The sequence below is a fragment of the Vombatus ursinus genome, unplaced genomic scaffold (genome assembly GCF_900497805.2).
Source record: "Vombatus ursinus unplaced genomic scaffold, bare-nosed wombat genome assembly UNPS02014239.1, whole genome shotgun sequence".
Classification (NCBI taxonomy): Eukaryota; Metazoa; Chordata; class Mammalia; order Diprotodontia; family Vombatidae; genus Vombatus; species Vombatus ursinus.
In genome coordinates this window covers 447,684-459,032 of record NW_020954017.1, presented here as the reverse complement: position 1 = coordinate 459,032, position 11,349 = coordinate 447,684, and the positions used below count along the sequence as shown (strand labels likewise).

Below are 11,349 nucleotides of genomic sequence, written 5' to 3'. Positions count from 1 at the left end.
ATGTCATAATGATATCAATCATGTTGATTATATCCTATTATAGATGAGGATTGACTAATTATGCTTATAATACATGTCACTATATCAGATCATAATCATACTGACTATAACATATTATAGACTGCATCATAATATATCATTATTATATCAATCACGTTGATCATATCATATATTATAGATGAAAATTACTGATTATATCATGACATTGGCTGGAAATAGAAATAATATTGCTCTACCTCATATTACCTATAGGGCAGCTAAGCAAAGCAGAGGGCTGGGCTAGCATCAGAGACACATGAATTTGAACCCTGCCCCAGATAGGACTGAAGTGACTTTAGGAGAGTCCACTGACCTCTCGGTTTCTTCATTTGGAAAACGAGAGTAAGAACAGCACCCCCCTCATAGGATTGTTGTGAAGAGCAAATGAGAAAACGTGTAAAAAGTGCCCTCTACATGCGTGCTGCCACTATTCACGTTATTACAGACTCAGCTAGATAGGGAGCTGGCGCCTGGGTTCAAGCCCTGCCCTACGGTCTGCCCCAGGGGAGCCGCTTGTCCCTCACCCCCCCCCCACCCCACAGTGTTACAGATCTACAGATGAGCTGCCATCTGCATTGGAGGAGAGTTTCCACACCAGAAGTTCCTCATCAGAATGATTACAGATCTGTGCCCCAAACTTCTAATATTGAGATATATCATACATGCTACATTGATTTATGATATGTTTCAATATTATGGATTTGATATTTGACATATATTATATCTATGAGAAGAGGATAGAAGGGGGAGCATGAGGTAGTGGCATGAGTCCAGGGTCTGAGTTCAAATCCCGCCTTTGCTACTTATTACCTCTGTGACCTTGGAGAAGTCCCTTCCCTTCTCTTGGCCTCAGTTTCCTCATCTGTAAAATGAGGGAGCTGGATGACCTCAAAGGCCCTTTGCTGAGGCTTAGAAGACAGTATTAGTCTCTGACCCAAACTGCTAAGTAGGGCGATATCACTATACCAAAATTAGCAGCTAGATGGCGAAGTGGAGAGCACTTTGGGCCTAGAGTCAGGAAGATTCGAGTTCAAATGCAGCCTGGGAAATGTGTTGCTAGTGACCCTGGACAAGTCATTGAATCTCTGTCTGGATCAGTGTCCTCATCTATAAAATGGGGATAATAAAAGCACCTACAAGGCTGTTGTGAGGGTTAAATGAGAGAATATTTGCAAAATTGAAACAAACATTAAAGTGCTATGGAAACACTGGACATCGTTATTAGCATTAGCATTAGATTCCTCTGAGGAAACCGCAGAGTTTGTGGGATGGCTCCCAGCTTTCCCCTGAAATAAATCCCCATCTTTTATAACACTGAGATTCTTCTAGGGAGGGCACACGGCTGTGAGGCCAGAAACTCATGGTGCTGAGGGGCCACAGAGGGGCTCATGGACACGCCTGAGGAGTGGGGGGCAACGCTTTACAAACAAGGGGCCCAGGGATGGGGAACCATTATAAAGGAAGCTGATGGAAAGACGTGACAAGAAAAAATAGTGAGTCATGTACCAAGGAAAAGAAAGGGATGATGGTCCATGGGCTCCATTGGGGTCTACACAAAGTCAACAGAATGAGAGGAAGCCCCCATCCTGTGGTGGACAGACTCTCATGGGGGACAAGAGTGGTCTGAGCTCAGCACTGTTGGTCAGACAGCCACGGGATTCCAGGCCCCACTGGAAAACTGAAAGGAATTCAAGGTCAACTACAAATTCCTTTTGTTTGGCATTCAAGGCCTTTCCCAATATGGCTCCCCTCCTCTCTCTTCAACCTTTCACATTCAGACACTTCACACACTAGATGTTCCAATCAGACTGGCTTACTTGCCATCCCTTACACTAAATCAAGTCAAACCAGTATTTATTAAGCACTTACGGTGTGCCTAGAACTGTACTAAGCATTGTGGATATAAAAAAGGCAGTACATGGTCCCCTCTCAGATAGCTTATTCTCTGAAGGAGGAAGACAGCATACAAAGAACTGCTCTCCAAAAACCTCTCTGCTCTTCTATCACAAATTCTTAAATGGAGCGATCCCTTCTTACCAGCTTAGCCTGGTAACTAGGGTGGGGTGGCTGGTGCTTTGCCACAAAGGCTTGAAATGAAGAGGGCAATGACAAGTCAAATTAGCATTAAATCAAATTAATTAATTTCTATATATTATGTTTTATATTTCTCATATTATGTTTTTATATAATACATATTATTTATATATATGTATACATAATATATATTATATATAAATATGTATTTCTAATAATAAATATATAAATATATTTGTATATATAATATATAATTGTAAGTATATGTATTTATAATTTAATTTAATTAGCATTAATATTGGAAAGCTGAAGGTGGAGAGTCCCCTTCCTGATCTGTAGGGAGGGCCCAAGGTGAGCGACAAACCAGATGCAGACCGAAGAAGATGGAGGCCAGCAGCAGAGGGAAGGTACGAGCATTGAGGGGGACCAGAAGAAGCTTCTTGCAGAAGGTGAGATTTTAGCTGACCAGAAGGAAGCATTCCAGACATGGGGACGGCTAGTGGAAAAATTTGCTGACCTGCCACCAGACATTCCTCCTCCATCTCTGTGCGTTTCCCCACACCTGCAATGTTCTCTCTACCTCCTAGAAGCCCAACTTTCCTACCCAAGGGCCACCTTTGGTATGAGGGCTTTCCTGAGCCCCTCCCTCCACATTCCCTTTACTTCATCTATATCACTTTTGTAGCTGAGGACTTACTGTTTCCCCTTAGAAGGGAAGATCCTTGAAGGTAGCTGATTCACTGATGTCTTTGTATCTATAGTGTCTGACACATAGTATAAATATGTGAATGAAAGAAATAAATAGTTACTAAGTGTCTGCTGGTTATCCTAGTAGGTGCTAAACAAACAGGTGTTGATTGGCCTATCAAATGATTGCTATTCCTTCCATGAACCCAGATCACTGCCTTTCTACATGTACTGGCAGCCTGAAAGAAAACTCTGGTTGAAAAACTCATCCCTCGGGGGCAGCTAGGTGGCGCAGTGGATAGAGCATGGGCCCTTGAGTCAGGAGGACCTGAGTTCAAATGTGGCCTCAGACACATAACACTCCCTAGCTGTGTGACCCTGGGCAAGTCACTTAACCCCACTTGCCCCACCAAAAAAAAAAAAAAGAAAAGAAAAGAAGAGAGCTTGTCTCCAAGTCAAGAGTCCCCAGCTCCAACACCTTCTGGCTGTGTGACCCTGGGCCAGTTGCCTGAGTCTTGAATGAGACCCCAGCTACTTTCCAAGACAAGCAGGGGCAGAACAGATGCCCATTCATGTTGGGGAAGGAAGTTGCTTACACTGATGAATAAAGCTGGAAGGGACCTTAGAAATCATTTAGTCTAATCTCCTCATTTTACAGCTGAGGAAACTGAGGTCCAGGGAAAGGCTTAGCCAAGGTCATCCAAGGCAAGCTAGGTGGCAGCTGGACAGTACAGTGGATAGAGTGCCAGGCCCGGAATTAGGAAAACTCATCTTCCTGAGTTCAAATCTGGCCTCAGACACTTACCAGCTGTGTGACCCTGAGCAACCCTGTTTGCCTCAATTTCCTCATCGTAAAATGGACTGGAGAAGGAAATGGTAAAGCACTCCAGTCTCTCTGCCAAGAAAAGCCCAAATGGGGTCACAGAGAGTTGGACATGACTGAAAAATGCCTGAACAGCAACAATAACAAACTTATATGGCTAGTAAGAGAGCTGGTAAGCTAGAAATAAAGAAAAGAAAAAAGACTCATCTTCCTGTAGCCTGCCTAGGGCAAGGCCTGTCCAAAAGGAGTTAAGACTAGTACTGAGACGACAGCCACGTGGTCCATCACCAGGGCTGCACTCAAAGCCTTGCCAGCTCTGTAGGACATTCTAGAGAGCCTACCCTATCCTGGGGGAATCAAGGCTTACCTCTACCTCACCTCCACCCTAGGATGAGGTAGCACACTAGGGTGTTACTATGAGATATCAAATAATACTAGGATAGTCTAGTTAATCTTTTTTTTTGGTGAGGCAATTGGGGTTAAGTGCCCAAGGTCATACAGCTAGTATGTGTCAAGAGTCTGAGGCTGGATTTGAACCCAGGTCCTCCTGACTCCAAGGCTAGAGCTCTATCTACTGCGCCACCTAGCTGCCCCTATTTAATCCTTTTTAAACAGCCTGTTCCTAGCTGGGCATCTCTGATTGTCTTCCACTCTACTGAGCTGAAATCAGCACCACTTTCCCAGAATCCACCCCAGCCACACACACATTGGCCCCAGTCCTGCTCTCAGGAGCAAACAAATCTCATACTTCTTTCCCAGGTCCATGTACAAGACATTTAAATGATTTCTTGACTTGTCTTAACCATAAGAATGGAGAGGAGAATTTCAGTTCTCGATCTGACTGGCATTCATTAACAAGGAATCTTAGAGCAGAGGAGAGGGACTTTTCTTGGGCTGGGATATCACTGGTTGCACACTCCGTGGTGTAGAGACCTAACTAGCAATTTCTGCACCTGGATCAGGGCAAGTAACCCCAAATACATCCATGGCCAGCACAACAAATGTGACCTCAAGGCCCTCTGGATTCAGGGAGCCCAATGGGGTGGCTGGGGAAGGGAGGGAAACAGATTGAGATTAGTTAGGAAGGATCAACTCATGTAGGGTAGTAGGGACTCCAGAAGGCGAAGGGAGCTGTCCACCCTCAAGTTTCCAATTTGAATTAAAGTGCTAACCAGGTGTTAATTTCATTCGCTTCAGGGATTGTCAGGGCCCCCTAAGCTTCACAGCCTTTGTGGCAAAGTACCAGCCTCCCCCACTGTAGTTAGCATTCTAACATGATAAGAAGGGATCATTCCATTTAAGAATTAGTGACAGAAGAGCTGAGAGATTGAAGCATTATGTAATATACACCTCAGGGTTTTGCAGAAAAGATTTCAAAGGGTTCGGAAAATGGAGAGGTAGGGTTCCCTGCCTTAGAACTCCACGGCAGAATTAAACCTAGGAGAGATGGGAGACCCTCAAGAATGAAATTCTGAAGACACAAAAACAAAACAGAGGGGGAAAAGAGGGAGATGTCCAATAGGACTGATGTGGCTGCATAGTGAGCTCAGGGCTCAGCTTCGATTTTAAAAAGACCCATGCAGAGGATGGAAGCAAAGGCAGAGAACAGAGTGAAAACAAAGGAGTGCCATGGTCCTTTAAGCTCAGTGTCTGGAATTCTACAGCTCTGAAGGGGCTGGGGCAAGCTAGCAAGGAAAGGATGACAAAGAGGCTTGGTTGTTTTTCTTTTTAAACTACATTGAAGAAAGGAGGTGGATCAGGGTGTGTGGGTTGATGAAGAAAAAAACAAGATAGTAGGCAGGGCTGTCAAGCTGAGTCTGTCAACTCTGTGGTGACTTCTATTTTCTCTACCAAGGAGAATGATCTTTGGATTGACAATGGGGGCTGATGCCCAAGACAAGGAGGGAAGTGGTAAAACAAGCACCTAGCCACCCTTGATACTACACCCTTGGGTAATAAGACAAGCAGCGCACACACGGCTACCAAGTCACTGTCATTGAAAGATCACAGAGCATGGGAGAGGTACCATAGAACTGGAGGAGAAATATTGCCCAGAGTGCAGCTGGGGGCGCCATAGTGCATAGAGCTGGGGGCCTGGATTCAGGATGACTCATCTTCCTGAGTTCAAATCTGACCTCAAATGCTTACTAGCTGTGTGACCCTGGGCAAGTCACTTCCCCCTGTTTGCCTCAGTTTTCTTATCTGTAAAATGAGCTGGAGAAGGAAATGGCAAACCATTTTCTTTGCCAAGAAAACCCCAAATGGTGTCATGAGGAGTCAGACCATAGCTGAAAAACAACTAAACAACAAAATGTTGCCCAGATCTGCAAAAAGTAAAAATAAAAAGAGAACAGAGCCAGCAAATTAAAGGCCAGTGAGCCTTATTAATATTAATTATTATTATTAATATTATTAAATGCTGTCATTATTATTAAAGGGATGGTATATAAACATTTAGAAAAGAAAGCAGTGATTGCAAGAACAAGCATGTCTTCATCAAGGACAGGTCATACCATTGCATAAACTGACACAAGGTAAAGATGACAGAACTAGGAGGATAATAAACACAATGACTATAACAATGTAAATGGAAAGAACACTAAGAGCAGCTAGGTGGCCCAATGGATAAAGCCAGGGGTCAGAAAGACCTGAGTTTGAATCCAGTCTCAGACACTTACTGGCTGTGTGACCTAGGCCAGTCACTTAACCGCTGTCTGCCTCAGTTTTCTCAACTGTAAAATGGAGATAATAACAGCACCAACCTCACAGGGCTGTCTTGAGGATCAAATGAGATAATATTTGTAAAACACTTAGCATGGCGCCTGGCACATAGTAGGTGCTATCTAAAAGCTTATTCCCTTCCCCCGCCCTTAGCTTTCCTGGCTGGCGAGCTCCAGTCCCTTCTGAGCTTTAGAATCCCTGACGCTGCTTAGGGGACCACGGCACACTTCTGTTTTCATCCACAGTTATCTGCCCTTGCTTCCACCTCCTGTCTCTCTGCAACCTTGAGTCTCAGAGGGTTCTCTGGGGCACTAAGGGGATCGGTGACTTGCCTGGAGTCACACAACCTTTAAGGATCACAGGCGGGACCTGAAACCATGACCAACTGACTCAGGAACCAGACGGGTCAGACACAAAGCCCACTGCCTGCAGTTCAGCGGCCCCCATTGCTATTTGAGATTGATGGCCTCGGAGTCAGGAAGACCTGGGTTCGGGTTCGGACTCTGACACATCTTAGCTGTCTGACCCTGAGTGGGTCCCTTAACTTCTCAGGGGCTCCCAGACAGTCTTCAAAAACTCTAAATTTCATAACTGATTACTCCCCAATGGGGTGGAGGGTTCTTCCATACTAGGAGTTCCCAATCTCCATGAAGTCACAGGTCTGGACCAAAGGAAGTATCCGTACATATAAATATACATACACACTCATCCTTCATAATTACTGAGAGGGAGAATAAGGAATTGGGAGGTCTTTGATATTCTTTTTTTTCTTTTTGGCGAGGCAATTGGGATTAAGTGACTTGCCCAGGGTCACACAGCTAGTGGGTGTTGTATGTTTGAAGCCAGATTTGAACTCAGGTCCTCCTGACTCCAGGGCTGGTGCTCTATCTACTGTGCCACCCAGCTGCCCCAGGTCTTTGATATTCTTAATATGAAGCCTTTCCTGATGCCCCCACCTGTTAGTGTCCTCCCCACCAAGCTACCTTGTATAATCTGTATAGGTTGTATTTATTTTCCTTACAATTTCTGCATATGCAAATACAGGTCCATTTGTCTCCCCCAGTAGAATGTAAGCTCCTTTTGATTAGGGATTGTCATTCATCATACATGTATCCCCAACACCTGGTACATAATAGACCCTTGATAAATGATTGCCTATCAAGTGATTCTGGTCCTTTTGTTCTTCCAAATGAATCTTGTTATGATTTTGTCTAGCTCTATTAGGTAACCCCTTGCTGATCTGATTAGTAGAGCACTAAACCTGTAAATTAATTTCTGTAGTATCAACATTTTTATCATATTGACATGTCCCAACCATGCGTACTGAACACCCTTCCAGTTACTTAAGTTGTTCTCCATTTCTTTAAATAGCTCTTTGCAAATATACCTCTACAGGGATTGAATGTCCTTTGGTAGACTAACTCCTAGATACATATGTTGCATTTTGTGGTTATTTTGAATGGCTTTTCCTTTGCTAGAGCGCCTTCTCCTCTGAGATAACCTTCCATCTACTTCATAGATCTTGTATGTATCCAGTTTTGTACTCCTCTCATGTGAATGTGAGCTTCTTGAAGGGCAGGGATCATGTCTTTGCTTTTTCCTTGTCTCCTCAGCTATTAGCATGGTGAGCTGTACATAGTAAGCACTTAATAAATGCTTGCCTCCTGGGCTTTATCACCGTTACCTGGAAACACTGTCAAAGTCAGTGGTTTTATTTTGTTCTCTGCTACTGTCCTGAAGCTAGTCATTGTCCCAATTAGCCTGGGATTAGCATTGCTGGGCTGTAAATAAGTACCAGCTGGAACAGGAAGCTAGTCTCGTCTCCCTCTCTGTGCCTCAGTTTCCTCCTCTGTCAAATGGAACCTATAAGCCTGCGAGAGATGAGGTGTAGAAAGAGTTTTGCAAAACCCAAGGGAGGTTGTCCTGAGAGGCAGGGGCAGGGAAGGGTGTCCCTCGGGCCCTAGCCTCACCCTGGAGGGGCCAAGGGCTCTAGCTGTCCAGTATTCCCCTCCCCTTCCATCCCTCAGACTCACGGGCACTAGACGTGGGGCTGAAATGGTCCAAATAGCCCAGCTTCTTTTTCCGACGTTTGCTCTCGATGCCATGGGGGTCTGCAGGAGGAATCAGTACCACCGTCACCAATCATGATAATAATAACAACAGCAGCAGCAGCAGCAGCAGCTCCCATTTCCTGGGTGCTTTTCCATTTGGAAAGCTCTTTCCTCCCGGAACCCCAAAAATAAGGCCATGAAACCACTCTTAATTAATCCCATCTAACAGAGGAAGAAACTGAGGCTCAGAATCCTGAAGTCCCCTGCCAACAGTTTTACTAAACACCCAGCTTTCCAGTTCTCTGGCCCTTTAAGGCTGAGAAGGCAATTCTCCCAACCGTCCCAGGAGGTAGGCAGCGAAAGTACGACCAGCCCCAGGAGACCCAGGTTCAAAACGCGCTCTACTGCAAGCTTTCCCTCTGTGGGCTCCAACATCCCTTGTGTGGAAAATGAAGCAGTTGGATCAGATCTTGTCTAAGAGCGCTTCTGTTCTTTATTTTCTCATCCTCCCGCTCTACGTTACAAATGTGGAAACTGAGGCTCAGAGAGGCACTAAGCACACAAGTTGGTTTTCAGTGCCTGTTGAGGGGAAATGAACTACCCAGCAATCAGAACTGCCTCCAGGTGGAGTGGGCTGACTTAGGAGGGAGTGAGCTCCCCATCACTGGAAGGTTCCAAGCTGAAGGTTGCCCAAGGTCAGCCATCAATCTAAGAGGCAGCGTTGGGATTAGAACGAGGTTTCCTGACTCGAAGTCCAGAGGGTTTTCTACTCCATGACACTACCACCCTTACTCCTTTCTCTAGGGTCCCAGCCCTGACATGGGAGTCCCAAATAAGGCTTGGAAGGCCCAGCCCAGAATGTGTCTGTCTGTCTGGGCAAGGGGCCCAGGGGGGCCAGGGATGGCTTATTTTTGGTAGAAAAATGGGGGGAGGGAAGGCAGGGGTGGTAGAGAAGAGGTGGGCTCCCCACCTGAACTGCTCAGCTCTCCCAGGACATCCGGCATCCCTCGCTTTCTCTTCTTGTCCACACCATAGCTGTCTGCAGGAGGAAGAGACAAAGTTAGGAACTGGAGGGGTACGGGCAGGATGCTGGGCTTGGGGGGGGCGGGGTTCCAACCTGGCAGCCCCCAAAAAAGAATGTGAGGGGAAGCTGAATGAAACAAAGAATGATATTCAGAAACAGGGAAGGGATGGTACTAGGGTCATCTCTTCTGATTAGGTCTCACCTGGAAGCCTGAGAGTTGTGAAGGCTAAGAACAATGCCAGGATGGCTCCTGCCATATGAATCACAAAATCATAGAATCTGATAATTGGAAGGGACCTCTCAAAGAAAGAAATCTCTCTGAGAATCAGTGGAAGAAAGTAGGGCTGCTTAGCCTGGAGGAGACTGGGGAACCGGGCCATAACAGCTCCCTTCAGGTAGATGAGGGGAAAAGTCTTCTAGGAATGGCCAGAGGAAGTTCAGACAGGGAGGCTGGTGGGGGTATGGGCTGGGCTGCTGTCCACTTTCATGTTCCGTGGTTCTGCCACCGGCTGAAGCTTGTCATCCAGGCTGACGGTGACCGGAATGGGGAGAGGACCGCAGATCATGGGACATGAGGAGGTGATGAGGAACTGGGGGTGATCAGCCGGGAGAAGAGGAGGGGAGGAGGGGCAGATACAGCCTGCGTCCTCCTCTGGCATGCAGAAGGGGAATTAGTTTTGTTCTCCTTGGCCCCAGAAGGGAGAACCTAGGAGCCAGAGGGAGGGAAGTTATAGAAAGGCAGATGGTGAGCCGGCCTTGGGGCCAGGAAGATAGTCAGAGCTGACCTTTCAACGAGTCCTGGTTGTATGACCTTAACATTACCCATCATTCCCACATTCTGGGCAGCACCCTAAGACCAGACCTTACAGAGACCCAGTGCCAAGCACTGTGCCCTGGGCACGAGCTGGTCCTTAGTAAGTGTCTACTGAGAGGAAATGAGCCTCCCAAGATGGCTTGCCTTAGGAAGGAGTGAACTCCTCATCACTGAAAGGTTCCAAAGAGGGGATTGAGGAGTACTTGTTGAGGATTCAATAATGGGATTTTTACTGGGGGTGGGGGGGTGTTGGTGACAACCTCTGAGATTCCAGAGGCCTCAGCTGGCCTCCAGAACAGGGGCCAAGGGAGGAGGTGGGAGGCAGATGGAGAGGCTAGGAAGGAGCTGAAGGCTAGAGGGGACAAAGCCAGGTTGAGGATGGGATGGCGTTACCGTGGTCAAGGGGCAGATACGTGAAGGGTAGGGGCTCACTGCACACGCCGTCCGTGAGGCGCTGTAAGTACACATTGACGGTGACTGGCTCAGGGATGGACAAGTCCTCGTAGGGCGGAGTCTTGAACACTATGGCGATCTGCCTGTGTACATCAGCCTGGGAGAAGTCGGCCCGGCCTTCCCAGGAGGACGTGCTGAACACCACAGAGATGTCCTCTGGTGGGGAGGGAGGGAAAGTGACGGAGAGGAAGGGTGGACCAGGAGCAGCCCTCCCCCTTCCCAGGGCCTTTAGCTAGGTGGGCCACCCCTCCGCCCCAGCCCCCCACCCCAACCCCCTGCACACACTCATCAAACTCACAACCGTGTTTTTCTGCTCTTTGCTATGGCTTTGCCACTGACTCAGCGACGTGGCTTTGAACCCTTTGTCCTTGCTCAGCCTCAGTTTCCTCGACTCATAAAAGGAAGGATTTGGACTAGATGCCCTGCAATGTTCTTCCCACGCTAGAGTTCTGTGAGTCTAAAGACCCTTCCAACTCTAGAATTCAGTGATTCTAAGTTCTCCGTCAACTCTAGAATTCTTTGATTCAAACGTTCCTTTCCGCTCTAGCATTCTGTGAGTCTAAAGATCCTTCCAACTCTAGAATTCAGTGATTCTAAGGTCTTTGTCAACTCTAGAATTCTATGAGCCCAAGCTCCCTTCCCACTCTAGAATTCTATGAGTCTAAAGACCCTTCCAATTCTAGAATTCTGTGAGTCTAAGCTC

At 46.7% G+C, this 11,349-nt stretch overlaps 1 protein-coding gene across 1 annotated transcript in view; it reads right to left on the bottom strand.

Moving 5' to 3' along the window:
- Positions 1-11,349, bottom strand: part of RELB (RELB proto-oncogene, NF-kB subunit) — a 21,720-nt gene that overhangs the window by 2,642 nt on the left and 7,729 nt on the right. The window contains exons 9-11 of the mRNA XM_027860725.1: positions 10,587-10,802; positions 9,326-9,394; positions 8,338-8,415 (exon numbers count right to left, since the gene is read on the bottom strand). Of these exons, the coding sequence (XP_027716526.1) occupies positions 8,338-8,415; positions 9,326-9,394; positions 10,587-10,802 (363 nt within the window). The remainder of the gene's footprint in view (positions 1-8,337; positions 8,416-9,325; positions 9,395-10,586; positions 10,803-11,349) is intronic.